The following is an 18,902-nucleotide window of genomic DNA, read 5'->3' as shown; positions in this document are numbered from 1 at the left end:
TCTCGGTCTATGCCGAAAATATCCGATGCCTCAAAGGTGAATGTAAATATTAATAAACATTATGAAATAACATATGTTTAAGGTTCGTTTTTTTTTCCAGATAGTCCAGGAACTTGGAAAATTGAACAGGAATGATAAAAATGAGAAAAATCTTAGGCTTTAATTTGAAATAGAATCCAACATCTTTTGTCCAAAGGTAACAATTTAGTGGATTAAGAAACATCCTTCTACGGGGTCCGTGGACTTCTATGCCTGGATAAGCAATATGGTTTTATGGAAAAATGACAATTTATTATATCAGTTTTTTGAAAATTGGGAAATATTACTTGAAATCCCTGGAAAAAAATAAAAATTAGTCCTGGAAAAAGTAAAAAATTATTTCAAATTTTAGGATTATTAAAAAATTCTTAAAACATATAAGAAATAACCTTAAAATCCCGAACTACGCATAAAAAAATTACTTAAATAACCTGAAAGACGTGGAAAACTATTTCCAGTACCTGGAAAAAATATCAGACGTCAAATAATCACCTGGAGATTTAGGAAGAAAAAAACGTCAGTGAGTTATACAATTGTGAAGCCATTTACAAACAGAGTCATCACCTCCTCACATTTCAGTTCCTTAAAACTAATAATATTTGGCAAATAAATTATTTTCCCCAAACGTCTAAATGCACTTTCAATAAATAAATTTAATTATTTAAACCACATAGGCACCTCACTACATCCACTTACTTGTACCTCTTTTCCATGATGAACGAGTATTTTCAACCATAGTTCCGCACTAAAGCTCCTCACTGATTCACTCAGACATAAAAATCACAAGTTTTCCATGATTATGGAAATATCCCGTTTGATGACCTGCGCTCTTTAATCAGCTGTTTTATGATTTTTCCTTATTAAAAGAACTCCCTCGATCCTATGGGATCAAAGCCATAAATAATATTAAGGGATAAAAGATTAATAAGAGAGAAAAGGAGAGTGGAAGCGCCGACTTTATCTAAACATCAATTTCGATAGTGTATAGAGGAAAACCACAGCTGATTTTCAATGTGTATTTACGTCTGCGCAAATGGGGGCTTAAAGGGAGTTTCTGGATATCGTTTACGAAAACTTTATATTATTTTTCCAGGATCTGGAATAAGAGTGAATGGTGTATTTGATGTTTTTTTATGTTCTTTAGGGTCTCTTGGGGAAATAGTTGATAAAATTTTGAAAATCCTTAGGAGAGTATTTAGCAAAGTAAGTTGTGCCTTTATACGAAAACTCTCAGAATAAAGATTTTAAAGTCGAGGTAATGAAGTAAGTCAATTCGATTATTTCCACCCCCGTTCACTTTATTGGGGGTATATTGCGTGGAAGGCCCTTCTGGATTACGATAACTCGGCTTACCCCATTTTGACGAGTTTATTAGAATCGGTTTTTATAATATAATTTATTCGAGACAATAGTTATAGTAGAAGAACTTCAAAAATACGGGGTTTTAGAAAAACCTACTTTTTAATATTAAATCAATTTTTTATATTAAAGGGTATACATAAGCGTTAAAAAAATTAAAATAAAAAAAACCATTCGCTATAAATTGAATTGGAATAATCGTTTTTTGTTTGTTGAAGATGTGGCGTGTCCCTTTTCCATAATTATTTCCAATGAATTCATTTTGTCTTTATATAAAATATGCCAATTTGCAATTTTTTTTAATTTCCTTGTAATGTTATATACCTACATTTCCTTCGCAGATTGTGTGTCAAAATTCCTTTAAATAAAAAAGTTTCTCCCTTGTTGAAAAATTCAATACCAAAAATACAATCTATATCAATTATTATTATTTTTTATTATCAAAAACAAAAATACTTGGAAATCATTTTAGCTAGATATTAGCGCTTAAGTATGATCTTTACAATAATTTTTTAAAAAATTGCATACGTCAAGTAGTTTGCAAGATTTGACAAGTTAATGTTAAAAAATCATTTTTTTAAATTTATGCTGTTTTTTCGCTGTCAAGAACCAATTACCAACGTCGCCATAACAATTTTTATATGTAAAATGACCCAATATATCAAACGGTTATATTCTCAATAAGTTATACCGTAATATTGGGTTGGTATTTAGACCTAATTGCCGCCGGTTTATATGGACAAAATTTATAAAATAGGACTAGTATTGTCTGTGCGAGTGATCCTCAAAAGTCCTCTAGTTTTTATGGCAAAAAAACTGCACCAAAAAATGTGCCTAATTGGAAATTATGATCGAAGGTTATAGTTCACAAGGCACAAAAAAAATTACATAGGAAATGACGTTAAAGGCCTGCAGAATTATTTTAAAATGACATAAAAATAGTTTCAAATTCCTTGAATAAACATTAATTAAAAAAAAGTTTAAATGCATAAAAAATATTTAAAAAATTATGTCTATTGATTGGAAAATTTGACACAAGGCTTTTGGAAATCCTGGACATTATGAAAAACATATAAGAAAATTAATTGTTCCAAATTCTGAAAGGCAGAAAATCCTGGAAAAGTATAAATAAAATCCCTGGATAATTAACTCCGAAAACCTGGAATAAATTGATATTGATGACTTTAAAAGTCTGAATTTAATTTTTTTTGTAAATTTTAGAATATATTAAATTAATGTTTCCAATTGCCTGAAATGAATACAATCCCCTGGAAATTATGCAAAAATCCTCGAATGACATAAGAAATAAAGGCTCGGAAACCTGGTCATTAACATTTGATTCAAAACCCTGGAAAACTTTAAGTTAAATGCCTGAAAGATGACCTCCAAAATGTAAGAAGTGATTTCAAAAGTATGGAATTTTTTTTATACTTTATAATATAAATAAAATTCATGTTATAAATTTTGGGATTAAAAATCTATAAAAAAAAATTTAAAATGGCGTTCTCAAAGCCTGGAATAATGATTTTCTGGAAAGTGTAGAAAAGTTCCTGACGTAGAAAAGGCCTAGAAACTTGTTAATTAAAAATTTGACCAACATGTCTAAAAAACTCTTAGTTAAATGCCTGAAAAATGACCCCCAAAAGTGACTCCAAAAGCCTGGAATTTTCTCTATACTCTTGAATAAATAAAAATAATATTTCATATTCTTGGACACCTGATAATTGAAAAATTTGAGTCAAATGCTACGAAAACTATCAAATAAATTCCTCAAAAAAAATCTGGAAAATTATCCTAAAACCTAAAAGAATTTAAGAACGACTCCAAAAGGTTGGATTTTCTTTTTTAACTTTAAAATGTAATTAAATAATGTTCCAAATTCCTGAAATGAAATAAAAAAAACAAAAAACCTTGAAATGCCTGGACGAAAATTTAAAATTATGTCAACTGTCTGGAAAACATGAAAACTTATTCCCAAGTTATTGAATTGATTCCATGGCGGTTGTGTATTTTTTAAGTCCGCAAATGACAAGAGAAATAAAAGCCTGGAAACCTGGACAAATAGAAATTTATAGCTTCAAATTCCTGGACTATTTTTAGAAATTAGATCGATTAAAAAAGGACCTAAAAAAAATTATTGCCTGATAGGAGGCAACAAGACTACGAAAAGCATTTTATAACGTTAAATTGTTAATGATTAATATTAAGTCAAGATGCCTGAAAAATATTGAAATTTACATTTCCAATGCCTGGAAAATATTTAAAAAAAATATTTTCAAATTTCTGGATACTTTTAGAAATTAAGAAAACACAATGGAAAATTAATAAAAATCCCAGAATGCCTGGAAATTTTAAAAATTTTTAGAAAACTGGAAAAAAACTTATTTTGATTATTTTAAAAACATGTCTATGTAAGTCTGGATGAAATAAAATTAAAAACTCCTACTAGCGCCATCTACTGTCCATGAACCAGACCATTAACCTTTATCGATATTTTAGAATCTGGATACAGAAGAGGCATACGAAGTAATTTTTATACCTTCCAGGCATGGGAACAATTTTTTTTCATTATTATTTCAGGCATTTATTGCTACCTTATTATATTTTCAATACATTTATTCGTAATTTTCAAGCCAGTAAAATGCTCTAAAAAAATAATCGTGTTTTCCATGATCTTGGAATAATTTATTAATTCTTCCAAGCACTTGAGGTAATTTTTTTACGTATTTCAGAGATAGCGTTTTAAATCTTGGAAAAAAATAAATAAAAATTAGGTTAAACTTCTGGATGATGTCAATATTGACTGGAAGACATTTTTTTAAAAAATAAACCATAAATTTCAAAGAACAGTTTTCCTGAATCGTAGTTATTTCAAATCCTTCCTGAAATTGTCCAGCTTGGAATAAACGGAAAGTCCCTGAAATACATAATAAATGCCAAGCACTTGGAACGGGAACTTTAGACCTGAAAGAGAAATATAATCAACTGAAATTTCTGGATACAACATTTGCACTTTCTACTGCATTTTTATTTATTTTTTACTTTTTATAGTAATGGATGATCTGCGAACTGACATAGGTGGTTCAAATTTGAGAGACCTGCACATCCTTACTAAAGATCAAGAAAAGAAAAGGGGTATGCCACCTTAGGCGACCCCTAAGAAGTTGCCAATTAAATGAGTAGCTAGTTTATATATTTTCCATTAGAGCTATTTAATTGGACTTGTTGTTGTAGGTCTCTTACGTAAGAACAGTTTGAGAATACGTAAGAACATTGATTGAGTAAATCAAGCGAAGGTCGTAAATAAGAAATACTTGTAACTTTGATCTCAGAATTTTACTATCTACCGCATCAAAACCCTGAAGTGCGGCCTCTGCAACATATAAAAAATTACCCAAGAAAATAGCAAAAAAAACTAATATTAAATGCCGGGAACATATAAAACAATTATTTTAAATCCCTGGAATATAATCCATTTAAAAAAAAATAATCCTTAACAAATCTCGCCTCCAGTAGCGCCATCCACAATTCCCAATCCGAACCATCCCCGCCCCCCCGTCAATATCCCGAAACTCTGGATAGAATCCATAAAGGCCCTCCGAGATGTCTCCACGTGCATCCAAATCGCCCTATAGACTCTTTAACATCGGTACGTGAGTGCGCGAGTATTTTGAAAACTCTTTATTTAATCGGTCGGTGGGTCCTTTTGTGCCAGTGAGACGCGCTTATCCATCCAGTCCGGATCGGGTCAAAATGGTCCATAACCGGCGGATCATGTTCGTTTTCGCGTTGATGGTTTGCGCCTTTTCTGGCGCCGTCCAGTCTAGAGCAGTAAGTTTTTGTTCCAGTTTTTTTTTTTTTCGTTATATTGAGCGGTTTATAATTTTTTAATGTTGTTTTGGTCGAGCTGGTTTTTTGTGTAGATTTCTCGTTATCTTAAGTGGGAGGTTGCTTCAACCATGTGTGGTATAATTTTTTTTTCATGTTAGTTATATCAAAGTACGATTGAAAAACAATGGAATTTTTTTGAGAAGTGATGAGAGAAAAGTCATTTTGTTGCATAGATATAATCAGGAAATTAAGATATTTATAATTAAGTGCTACTGTAATATTAAATACATACTGATAAATTACTGAAATCAAATAAAAAATAATTTTTTATTATTACTATTACTTCCAGGCAGTTGGTAAATATCCAGTTCTTTTTATCCAGGAGCTTTTTACTTTGGAGGAATGTCTGAAAAAGGTTTTTTTTTGGGCAGTGTATTTAACGTTCTTGGATGCTTTAATTTTTTTTTTCAATAAATAACTGAGAAATTGTTTATTGATTTTTTTTAAGCAGTGTAATTGAACTATACTTCCAGGCAGTTGATTTATTTTACTCAAACTAATATATTTTTGATTAAATAATTAAGGAATTTGGAATTTTTTGACAAGCAGTCTAATTGGACAATCTCTTCAAGGCATTTGGTATTTTGTGACAAAAACTATTTTTTTTAATTAATTCAAAGTGTTTTATTTTTTTAGGCCAATTAACCTATAATCTTATTCTATCAAAAATTTTAAGTTAATGACCCTTGATTTCAATTTTTTATGAATTTTTAAAATTAGGTTAAATTAACTCTTGAACTTTATTTGCAAAAAAAATCATGATTTAAAAAATATTAAACCAATTAACTTGTGGTCTTATTCCATCGATTAGGAATAAATCTCTTTATAATAACAAAAAGTTTCAAGTTAATTGTCCTTGATTTGAATTTTTCATGAATTTTTAAAGTTAGATTAAAATAATGTTTGCACTTCTTTTGGAAAAAAAATTCATTGCTTAAAGAATATTATACCAATTAACTTAAAATTCTATTGCGTTAATTGGCAATAGGCCTCTGTATAATTACAGGCATTTTTAAGTTAATTGCTCTTGATTTGAATTTTGTATGAATGTTTAAAGTTTAATTGAAATACTTCTTGGACCTCTTTTGGAAAAAAATTTCATAACTTAAAGAATATTATACCAATTAACTTAAAATCCTTTTCCCTTAATTGGCAATAGACCTCTATATAATTACAAGAATTTTCAAGTTAATCGCCCTTGATTTGAATTTTTTATGAAATTTTAATATTAGACTAAAATAATTTTTTTATGTTTTTTGGAAAAAAAATCATAATGTAAAAAGTATTGCATCAATTATCTAATAGTCTTCTTCCGTAGATTTCCAATGAACCTCTTTAGAATTACAAGAAGTTTCAAGTGAATTGCGCTTGATTTAAATTTTTTATAAATTTTTGAAGTTGAACTAAAATAATTTTTTTATAGATTTCTTTGTTTTTGTGTAGATTTCTTGTTATCTTATCGGTACTGTGTAAATATCCAGTTTTTTGAATTATATTATTATCCAGGAGCTTTTTGCTTTAGAGAAATGTCTAAGAAAGTTTTTTTGGGCAGTGTATTTAAGGTCCTTCTGTTTGCTTTAAATATATTTCTTTTTAAATAACTGAGAAATTGTTTATTGATTTTTTTAAGCAGTGTTATTGAACTATTTCTTCCAGGCATTTGGCATTTTGTGACAAAAACTAAGTTTTTTTTAAAAATAATTCAAAAATTTGAATTTTTTGTTGAGTAGTGTAATTTTTCTTGAAAAACTATATTTTTTTAAATTAATTTAAAGTTTTTTTATTTTTATAGGCCAATTAACTCATAATTTTATTCTATCAAAAATTTTAAGTTAATGACCCTTGATTTCAATTTTTTATAAATTTTTAAAATTAGGTTAAAATAATTCATGAACTTTTTTTGCAAAAAAATTATGATTTAAAAAATATTAGACCAATTAACTTGTGGTCTTATTTCATCGATTAGGAATAAATCTCTTTATATTAACAAAACGTTCCAAGTTAATTGTCCTTGATTTGAATTTTTTATGAATTTTTATTAAAGATTAATTAATGTAATCGTTGGCCTTCTTTTGGAAAAAAAATCATAGCTTAAAGAATATTATACCAATTAACTTAAAATCCTTTTCATTTAATTGGTAATAGACCTCTATATAATTACAAGAATTTTCAAGTTAATCGCCCTTTATTTGAATTTTTTATGAAATTTTAATGTTAGACTAAAATAATTTTTTTATGTTTTTTGGAAAAAAAATCATAATGTAAAAAGTATTGCACCAATTATCTAATAATCTTCTTCCGTAGATTACCAACGAACCTCTTTAGAATTACAAGAAGTTTCAAGTGAATTGCGCTTGATTTATATTTTTTATAAATTTTTGAAGTTGAACTAAAATAATTTTTTTATAGATTTCTTTGTTTTTGTGTAGATTTCTTGTTATCTTATCGGTACTGTGTAAATATCCAGTTTTTTGAATTATTATCCAGGAGCTTTTTGCTTAAGAGAAATGTCTAAAAAGGTTTTTTTGGGCAGTGTATTTAAGGTCCTTCTGTTTGCTTTAAATATATTTCTTTTTAAATAACTGAGAAATTGTTTATTGATTTTTTTAAGCAGTGTTATTGAACTATTTCTTCCAGGCATTTGGCATTTTGTGACAAAAACTAAGTTTTTTTTTTAAATAATTCAAAAATTTGAATTCTTTGTTGAGTAGTGTAATTTTTCTAGAAAAACTATATTTTTTTAAATTAATTTAAAGTTTTTTTATTTTTATAGGCCAATTAACTCATAATTTTATTCTATCAAAAATTTTAAGTTAATGACCCTTGATTTCAATTTTTTATGAATTTTTAAAATTAGGATAAAATAAGTCTTGCACTTTTTTTGCAAAAAAAAATCATGATTTAAAAAATTCTAGACCAATTAACTTATGGTCTTATTCCATTGATTAGGAATAGATTTCTTTATAATAACAAAAAGTTTCAAGTGAATTGTCCTTGATTTGAATTTTTTATGAATTTTTAAAGTTTAATTGAAATACTTCTTGGACCTCTTTTGGAAAAAAATTTCATAACTTAAAGAATATTATACCAATTAACTTAAAATCCTATTACCTTAATTGGCAATAGACCTCTATATAATTACAGGCATTTTCAAGTTAATTGCCCTTGATTCGAATTTTTTATGAATTTTTAATGTTAGACTAAAATAATTTTTTTTACATTTTTCGTAAAAAAATCATAATATAAAAAGTATTACACCAATTAACTAATAATCTTTTTCCGTAGATTACCAACGAACCTCTTTAGAAATACAAGAAGTTTTAAGTAAATTGCCCTTGATTTAATTTTTTTATAAATTTTTGAAGTTGAACTAAAATATTTTTTTTATAGATTTCTTGTTATCTTATCGGTACTGTGTAAATATCCAGTTTTTTTATTATATTACTATCCAGGAGCTTTTTACTTTAAAGAAATGTCTGAGAAAGTTTTTGTTGGGCAGTGTATTTAAGGTTCTTCCATATGCTTTAAATATTTTTTTATTTTAAAAAATAACTGAGAAATTGTTTATTGATTTTTTTAAGCAGTGTAATTGAACTATACTTCCAGACAGTTGATTTATTTTACTCAAACTAATATATTTTTGTTTAAATAATTAAGAAATTTGGAATTTTTTGACAAGCAGTGTAATTGGACTATTTCTTCCAGGCACTTGGCATTTTGTGACAAAACTAAGATTTTTTTTAAATAATTAAAAAAATTGAATTTTTTGTTGAGTAGTGTAAAAATTTAAATTTTTTATTGGGCAGTGTATTTAAGGTTCATCCAGATGCTTTAATATTTTTTTTTTATACTAACTGAGAAATTGTTTATTGATGTTTTTTTTAAGTAGTGTAATGAAACCAATTTTTCAAAAGTTAATTTTGTTTGAGCAGTGTAATTATTTAACTAAAAAACAGTTCAATTCTACTGCTCAACAATTTTAAAATTTCTGTGTGCCTGGAAGTAGTACAATGGAGCTCAATTACACTGCTCAACAGAAAAATCAATTTTTTTAATTATTTTTCGAAAAATCGTTTTACTAAAAAATTCTCAATGCCTGCAAGAAATAGTTAAATTAATGTGCTGAACAAAAATTCAAAATTCTTTAGAAACAGTTTTTATAAAAAAATCTAATTGTCCGGAAACAAAATTTCAATTATACTGCAGAACAAAAAATCCACCATTTCATAATTATTAAAAAAAAAACAATTTAAACTGCCTAGAAAATAGTTCAATTACACTGCTCAACAAAAAAATCAAAATTTCTTAGAAACAGTTTTTATAAAAAATTCCGACTACCTGGAAAAATAAGCTCAATTATACTGCTCAACAATAAATCCAAAAAAATTGTAAGTATTTCAATTGCTTGGAAGTATAGCAACAAAAAAAAAATTCTTAATACTTTTGTAAAAAATTCTCAATGCCTGCAAGAAGTGGTTAAATTAAGCTGTCAAACAAAAAATCGACATTCTTTAGAAACAGCTTTTATAAGAAATTCCAAATTATACTGCTCAACCAAAAATCCAAAATGTCTTCACTATGAAAAAACAAATACAATTTCAACTGCCTGGAAAAATGGATCAATTACACTGCTCAATAAAACAAAATGCAAATTTCTTGTCAAAACAAGCCCAACTGCCTGGAAGAACAAATTCAATTAAATAAGTTCTTCTTGACTTAAAATGTTTCAAAGCAATTAACTGATTTTTTGTTTAATTTGAAAACTAGACTTTTGAGAAAATGATTTTTTTTAAGCAGTGTATTTAAAAAAATAACTTTTTATTTAAAAATTACTATGCTTGAAATTTGCCTGTAAATTAAAAAAAAATGTCTGCGAGCAGTAGAACTAGAATTTAAGAAAGAAACATTTTTTTAAATTAAATTAATACTTGGAAACCTTTTTGAGCAGTGTATTTTCCGCAGCAAAACCACTTTTTGTGCAAAAAAAACCAGTCGTTGAATGAAGAGTTTAATTACAAAAATTACAAGCTGGTTGTATTCACCAGGGAGAGCCTTCTTGGCAAAGAAACTCATCAATTTTTAGCTTTTCACAATATACAGGGTGTCCCAAAATTAGTGGACGAAACGCGAACCCTGTATTCTTCGGTCAAAAATAACCTCACTTTTTCCTATAAACATATATCGGCAAACGCCCCCGAAGGGAGCTACGCCCCTTTTAAAGGGGTCACCTGAAGATGGTTTTTTCCACTTATTTTCGAAACGGGTAAATATAAAAATTTTAAATTTTGGTATTCTCCCAATTTTGATATGCTGAATTTAGTTGTCATTTCATAATTTTCAATATTTAGTCAGGTGCGTATCATTTAGGGGGTGAGCCTAAAAAAATACTTAAAAAAAGTGTGTGCAAAGTTTTTGTTTTTTTTTCATTAAATTTTAAAAATTTAAAGCTTTTTATGTAAAAAAGTACCTCACCCACCCCACACAACTTACCAATAAGAAATTGTTTTCCAAAATCATTGTTTTCTTAAATAATGCGCATGAACACAGTTTGCTTAGTTAAATTTAATATAATTATGTATATTTATATTAATGAATATTTAATGCAAAAACAGTGCTATTAGATTGGATATTTTGGAGAAAAAACGGTGATTTTTCAAAAGAATTTCTCACTGGCCAAATGTTTGGGGTGGGTGGGGGGGGGGTAAGGGTTGTGTTGATGAAAAACAATGTTTTTGCAGAAAATATTTGCTTAATATTTATTTAATAACTAAAAATTTTTTAAGTTTTATTTTGCTATTTTTGGATTAACTAGAACAATAAATGAAATATTATTATAACAATAAAGAAGAATAAAAAAATAAATAAAGTATATTAAAGTTCTTATTTCGAGTTTTTTTGCCTAATTATAAAATAAAATGTTTTATATTATTTTTAATTGCAAAAAATTTTGGAATATTCTTGTCTTATCTTATAGGCACTTATAATGAAAATATGAATCAATAAAAATTAAATAAATTAATCTCTGTTTTAAGCAGTGATTGCTAAGTACATACATATGTTGCCTCTTACTAAGTACCTTCACTTGACAAAAAATACGATAAAAAATATATAAATACAACAGAACGACAGATACAAATATATTTATAAAAAAATTAAGTGAAAAGTTCGTGGATTAAAATATAGGAAAGGATTTATGCAATAGAAATAAAAATTCCAGACAGAAATCAATTTGAAAAAAATTAAATTTAGCAAAAGACACATGAATACAACAAAAATTTATTTACAACTAATTTAAATAAAAAAAATATTTTTTATTTAAATTAGTTAAGAGTCCTAATAAGCTGAAATATAATATTAATATGAAAGATCAAAATATTTGATAAAAATAGAGAAATAATATAAAAAAAGTTTAATTTTAAGCATATTAGGATTCTTGAGTTTTTTTCATAATTTCCTTAAAAAGCATTTTTTTCTCAGGCAATTATTTTCTGCAAAAAAAAAAACGTTTTTTATTAACCCAACCCTTAGCCCCCCACCCACCCTACACTACTTACCAGTAAAAAATGGTTTTCAAAAATCATTGTTAACCAAAATAATACGCATGAATAATAGCTGGTTTCGTCGTTAATATCTAATCTAATAAAACAGTTTGTTTTTGTATATATAATAATAAACATATAATGCAAAAAAATGATACGCACCTGACTAAATAAGGAAATTATGAAATGACAACTAAATTCAGCATATTAAAATTGGGAGATACCAAAATTTAAAATTTTTATATTTACCCGTTTCGACAATAGGTGAAAAAAACCATCTTCGGGTGCCCCCTTTAAAAGGGGCGTGGCTCCCTTGGGGGGGCGTTTGCCGATATATGTTTATAGGAAAAAGTGAGGATATTTTTGACCAAAGAATACAGTGTTCGCGTTTCGTCCACTAATTTTGGGACACCCTGTATAAATAGTCACTCTTTTCCCCATAAATTATCCCCTAAAAACATTAAAAAAAGAAAAGGGTTACTAGTTCAAAAGGGTAATTTTCCTCCTAAGCACACCACGGGCAAAGCCTATATGGCCGACCCTTATTAATATTAAGGCTTATCTGTTTAATACTGATCCCTTTGTTATCCAGTCAAGGGGGGAAACAAATTAAAATGAGGTCAAGGGCTCCCATTAAAACGGAACGTTCAAATAACACGATCTCGAGCGGAATTTCAATATTTGATTTTCATTTCGAGCTAAAATATGGGTATATGTGTACATACCTTAACATATAGTAGGGTTTATTTCATTAGAAATAAGGGCATTTTAATAATAATAATTGCTTTTTTATTAAACAAAATTTTTAGATTTACCCTGTGTATTAAATTTATCAAAGTGTATCTGAAAGGCCAATTAAGAAATTAATTAGAGAAATATTCCCGGATTCCGTTCGCTAATTATCGCTAAGGGGGGAGAAACAGGGCGTGGGTGAAAACCGGGATATTTTCCTCAGAATAACTGAGGAGATATCGACAGGCAATTTATCATTAGGGCCGACATGTTTACGTGGCTTTTCCCCGGACCACGTATAACATAATAACCTGGAAAGACTGTATCAATACTGTCAAAAAGTAACGGGAAATATGATAAATTTATAACTAAGGGAAATCCAGTTAATTTTAGTAATAAATTTTCCAGAATAAATAAACACTCTTTTCCAATATTTCAAATGGCTTGAAACAAATGGAGAAGAAATCCTAAGACGGCTAAAACGTTCTTGTTACGTTCATTTTTTACCCTCGTCATTACATTCAATAAAAGACCGATTTACATCCCGCTTTTCTTCTTAAACAAGGAATTTAATAATTCCATACATAACGAGTCGTACATCATCCTTACACGAATTTCTGTCAGTGTGTACCGGGTTTCATGATACTATACGTTACCTTTTATGAAGGAAACGCGTATAAAAGTGAGCGTCTATAAGAGAAAAGAATATTAGAAACTGGAGCGGGTCTGGAGTTAAAAGGGGGAGAGGGTGGCCTTCCATAAAAAGAATATTCAATTTCTGCTTGGTGATATAAAGGAATTTTATGGGGTCGAACCAAAGGGGGGTACATTGTGTTGCCGCAAGATTTATTAAATTTTTGAATTTTTATTGTATAAGTTTCGACGCAGGCAACATATCTTTTGATTTCCAACATTGATTTCAAATTTCAGGCAATAGCCACCATTTCTTAGAGGTTTCAGTTAGTATTGTATTGATACTTTTGTTCAAAGTTTTATCTTCAAGAAACCTTCAAGTTTTAATCAGTTTTTTCTTCCAGGCAATTGATTTTTTTCTCTTGAAAAAATGACATAACTACACTGTTACTCACTTTTAAATTTCATAACTACACTGCTTAACGAAAATATTTAAAACGTAAAGAATTTCAACTGCCTGGAAGAAATATTTCAATTACACTGTTCAGAAAAAAATTCAAATTTCTAAATTACTAAAAAAAAAATCAGCTTTTTTATAAAAAAATTCAGTTGTTCTGAAAGGAATAATTCAATTATACTGCTAAACAAAAATGTTTAAGACCCCAATGTCTCAACTGCCTGGACTAAATGAAACAAAAAAACAAATAAGTTGCCAACTGTCTGGGAGTTCTTTTCTTTAATTATTCTTGATCGAGCAGTGTAGTTGAACTATTGTAATTAAACTCTTCTTTCAGGGCAGTGAAATTTTTTACACAAACTGATGTTTTATGAACTATAACTAAGGAATTCGTTTTTTTTTATCGGTTTATTTCAAATATTTTTTCGAGTAAATTGATTTGAATTTTCACAGTTAGACTTAAATAATTTTTGGACTTTTTTTTTCAAAAAAAATCATAATTTATAAAATATTGGACCAATTAACTTGCGGTCTTATTACGTCAATTAGCAATAAATATCTTTATAATTACAAGAGGTTTCAAATGAATTACTCTTGGTTTGAATTTTTTATGAATTTTTAAAGTTGAAGTAAAATAATTTTTGGACTTTTTTTGAAAAAAAAATTATTACCTAAAAAATATTAGACCAATTAACTTATAGTCTTATTCCATCAATTAGCAATTATTCTCTTTATAATTCCAGAAGGTTTCAAGTTGATTGCGCTTGACTTAAGTTTTTTATGAATTTTTAAAGTTCAATTAAAATAATTCTTGGACTTTTTTTGGAAAAAAAATCATAACTTAATAAATTCTACACCAATTAACTTAAAATCTTATTCTGATAATTACCGATAGATCTCTTTATGACTACAAGAAATTTAAAGTTAATTGCCCTTAATTTGAATTTTTTATGAATTTTTAAAGTTCAATGAAAATAATTCTTGGACTTTTTTTGGAAAAAAAATCATAACTTAACAAGTTTTACACCAATGAACTTAGAATCTTATTCTGATAACTAGTAATAGATCTCTGTATATCCACAAGAAATTTTAAGTTAATTGCAATTGATTTAAATTTTTTATTAATTTTTAAATTTAAATTAAAATAATTTGTGGACTTTTCGAAAAAAAAATTATAACTTAAAAAATATTAGATCAATTAACTTATGGTCCTATTTCATCGATTAGCAATTAGTCTCCTTATAATTGCAGAAGGTTTTAAGTTGATTGCGCTTGACTTAAATTTTTTATGAATTTTTAAAGTTCAATTAAAATAATTCTTGGACTTTTTTTGGAAAAAAAAATCATAATTTAACAAATTTTACACCAACTAACTTAGAATCTTATTCTGATAACTAGTAATAGATCCCTTTATAATTACGAGAAATTTTAAGTTAATTGCCCTTGATTTGAATTTTTTATGAATTTTTAAAGTTGAACTATAATAATTTTTGGACTTTTTCGGAAAAAAAAATTATTACTTAAAAAATATTAGACCAATTAACTTATGGTCTTAATCCATCAATTAGCAATTTATCTCCTTATAACTGTAAAAAGTTTCAAGTAAATTGCCCTTGATTTAAGTTTTTTATGAATTTTTAAGTTAGATTAAAATAATTCTTGAACTTTTTTTTGGAAAAAAAATCATAACTTAACAAAAATTATACCAATTAACTTAGAATCTTATTTTAATAACTAGCAATAGATCTCTTTATAACTACGTGAAATTGTAAGTTAATTGCCCTTGATTTAAATTTTTTATTAATTTTTAAAGTTGAACTATAATAATTTTTGGACTTTTTAGGAAAAAAAATTATTACTTAAGAATATTTGACCAATTAACTTAATCCGATCCAATTACTTAACTTAATCTTATTCCGTCAAATAGCAATAAATTTCTTTATAATTACGAGAAGTTTTAAGTTAATTGCCCTTGACTTAAATTCTCCAAGAATTGTTAAGGTTAGACTAAAATTTTCTTTGGATTTTTTGAAAAAAAAAATTATAACTTAAAAAGTATTAGACCAATTCACTTGTAGTCTCATTTCATCAGTTAAAAATAGATTTGTGTAAAACTATAAGAAGTTTCTAATAAATTGTACTTGATTTCAATTTCTTATGAATTCTTAAACTTATAATATTACTTAGGGGTTTTTAAAAAAAAAAATCATAACTTAAAAAGTAATAGACCAATTTACTTACAGTGTTCTGCCATTGATTAGCAATAAATTTCTTTATAATTACAGAAAGTTTCAAGTAAATTAGTCACGATTTGAATTTCTTATGAATCTTTAAAGTTGGACTAAAATAACTTTTGGACTTTTTTTGGAAAAAAAATCATAACTTAAGAAATAATAGACCAATTAACGTTTGTTCTTTTTTCGGTAATTAGTAATACATCTCTTTATAATTCTAAGAAGTTTCAAGTAAATTGCCGGCAATTTGAATTTTTTATGAATTTTGAAAGTTAGACTTAAATAGTCTTGGGGCTTTTTTTAGAAAAAATCATATATTAAAAAATAATAAAGCAATTAATTTATTACCCTATTCCACTGATTAGCAATGAATCTTTTTAAAACTACTAGAAGTTTTAAATAAATTGGTCTTGATGTGATTTTTTTATGAATTTTTAAAATAGGACTAAAATAATTTTTCCAGTTTTTTTCTTGGAAAAAAAAGGGATAGACCAAGAACTATACAATCCAGATCAAATGGGATTTTTTCAGATCCAATCCTAAACAAAATGCCTTGCCAATGTCACTTGATTATGGTGCTTTTGCTTGTCGAATCCTTATTTATAAAAAATTCCGGGCCATATAAAGTGTAATTTTTTTAATTCAAAAAAATCAAAAATGTCTCACCCTAAACAAAGCACTCCATCCAGCTGGGTAATAACTAGCCAATAAATCGTCGATTTTATTAAGGGTATGGTGCGGCTTTATAACCGCAATAACTTTGGCTACAACCCTGTGGCTTAAAACAACTATACCCGGAGATTTCTCCGGGGCCCATTTAAGCCCCCCTTACAGGGCCGTATTTATTACGAACACCCACTAATCGTGTTTTTTGTATTATTCAACTTTTAAAGTGCATTCAAAATTGATTGAACACTTTATAAAATGAGTTTTGTAGCTCAGAAAGAAACTGCAGCAAGTTTCTAATTTAAATTGAATTTAAATATTTAATTTTTCTTTTCATCGATTGGCTTGACGTAAAGGGCGATCGTCCTCCTTTTTCGTCTCAAATAGCGATCGGAGCTTTTTCCAATTTCGAGATGTTAAATTTGATTTTCTGTTTGAGTAGATTTAATGAAGTTTTGTTGCTAGTAAGGGTCTTCTTTGCGCCATTAGAGAAATGAAACATTTTAAAACATTTTTTTTAATGAATAAATGGACTAAATCTCAAATGGGTTAAAAAGTAAGAAGTTTCTACCACTTAAAGCATCTTGAAAAGTATTTTTTTTTCATGTAATTTAACACGTTACAGACCGGGTGTCTTTAAATAAATATTCCCGGAAAATCGATGCAGCAGAACCGCATTACGATACCAAAGAAACAAGGAAATGCACTAAGTCGTGAGGTATTAAAAGGATAAAGACTCAGTGCAGGGATTTTGAAAGTCAGTCTGGTTCGTAGTTTAAATTTAAATAAAAATCTCAAAAACTGGGGTAAAGCCGTAGTAAGATTTACGCCCGGAACAAGATACCACTCGAGAAAAAAAATCGGAAAGTGTTCCTTTAAATTATTGGACGAGTTCCAGAGAAGATGAGACATTAAGAAAAATTACTCTCGTATTATTTTCATTGTACCCGTTGGGCGTAAACAAATCTAAGCTCGACATAAATGGGGCGACAAGAGGTGGCTGCCGGATAAGATTTTAAAAAGAACGTGCCACTTTGGAGTTTTTATTTTGAGGTTAGTTGAGCGAGAAATCACGACGAATATTAGAGAACATTTTTAAGTCTCTTGAGTTTTTCGTTTTATTTTTATAGGAAGAGAATTTTTCTTATCAACGCATATAATTCAACAAAAGGAAACGGAATTCTCTCAAGTTACTTCTTAGCAAGAGGCCAGGGTTAAGTGGAAATAAAAATTAGTAAATGGCGTTAAATTTTATATTCCTTATAAGTCTGATAGGCTTTCTCTACTTAATTACTTAGGAGAAAGACCGATATAAATATAATTAATTTATTTCCACCACGCTTAATTTAAGGGAGAAAGAAACAACTCGTTTTTCTTGTTTCCCAGTCTATTTCCCAGTTGACCTTTGCTCCCCACATTTTTCAGGCTTTGCCTTTATTTACGGTCGGTAAAGTATTAAAAGTGAAACAGTGGGTTTCCTTTACGCTCCTCTACAATAAATAACTTCACTAATACGCCGCTCCTTCTCCGTTTAAGGGGATGGAAACGTTAGTTGTTTGGTCACGAATAGTTGCACTTTAATAGAGTGAACATTTCCAGGGGAAAAACAAAGGCATTTTAGAGTAATAAAAAAGTTTTTAGAAAAAACGTTTAAATGTCCAATAATTTTATTTGAAAAATCTGTAACCCAAATTTTAAATTTTTAGCTTTCTTAGTTTTAGAGATACGTTCATTTTGTCCCAGGGATTTCAATTTTTTTTCTAGGAAATTTTTTCAACTTCTAAGTCCTATTTTCCAATTTTTAAAGTTTATTAAAGAAAACGCTAAAACAGGTGTTCAAAGATTTAAATTGGAGAATCTATGGTCCAAATTTCAATCCTCCAGCTTTATTAGATTCAGAGATATCTTCATTTTATCCCAGGGATTTCAATATTTTTTTTAGGAAATTTTTTCAACTTCCAAGGTTAATTTTTTATTTTTTTTTAGAAAAAACGCCGAAATTGATGTTCAATGATTTTATCTGGAGAATCTTTGGTCCAAACTTTTAACGATAAATATGAAAAATTATTCCAAAAAATTTAGAACACATGCACCACAAAACCTTGAATAATTAATTTGAATAATCCAGAAAATTTCCAGAAGGCTTAAGAAAATTAAGTTTTTCTGTTTAATTAATTAAAAATTATAATTTCCAGAAGACAAGATGATATAGAAACAATAAAAGAATTCAATATTTAATATATATATCATATAATATCTCTATCTCAATCTGCGTTATCATAAAGAATGAAATTATGTTATTTCATTACAATCAATTAAACTGCAAAAATGTAAGAAAAAATGGAAAAAGTA

General features: G+C 27.7%; 1 protein-coding gene across 1 annotated transcript in view; it reads left to right on the top strand.

Annotated features, from left to right (window-relative positions):
* The first annotated feature begins 5,104 nt into the window (after nt 1–5,104).
* LOC126743599 (uncharacterized) overlaps nt 5,105–18,902 on the top strand; it is a 134,401-nt gene continuing 120,603 nt past the window's right edge. The window contains exon 1 of the mRNA XM_050450766.1: nt 5,105–5,229. Coding sequence (XP_050306723.1) covers nt 5,152–5,229 — 78 coding nt within the window. The 5' untranslated portion in view covers nt 5,105–5,151. The remainder of the gene's footprint in view (nt 5,230–18,902) is intronic.

The sequence above is a fragment of the Anthonomus grandis genome, chromosome 13 (assembly GCF_022605725.1).
Source record: "Anthonomus grandis grandis chromosome 13, icAntGran1.3, whole genome shotgun sequence".
Classification (NCBI taxonomy): Eukaryota; Metazoa; Arthropoda; class Insecta; order Coleoptera; family Curculionidae; genus Anthonomus; species Anthonomus grandis.
Note: the sequence above shows the minus strand (reverse complement) of the source record. Positions and strands in the feature narration are given on the sequence as shown.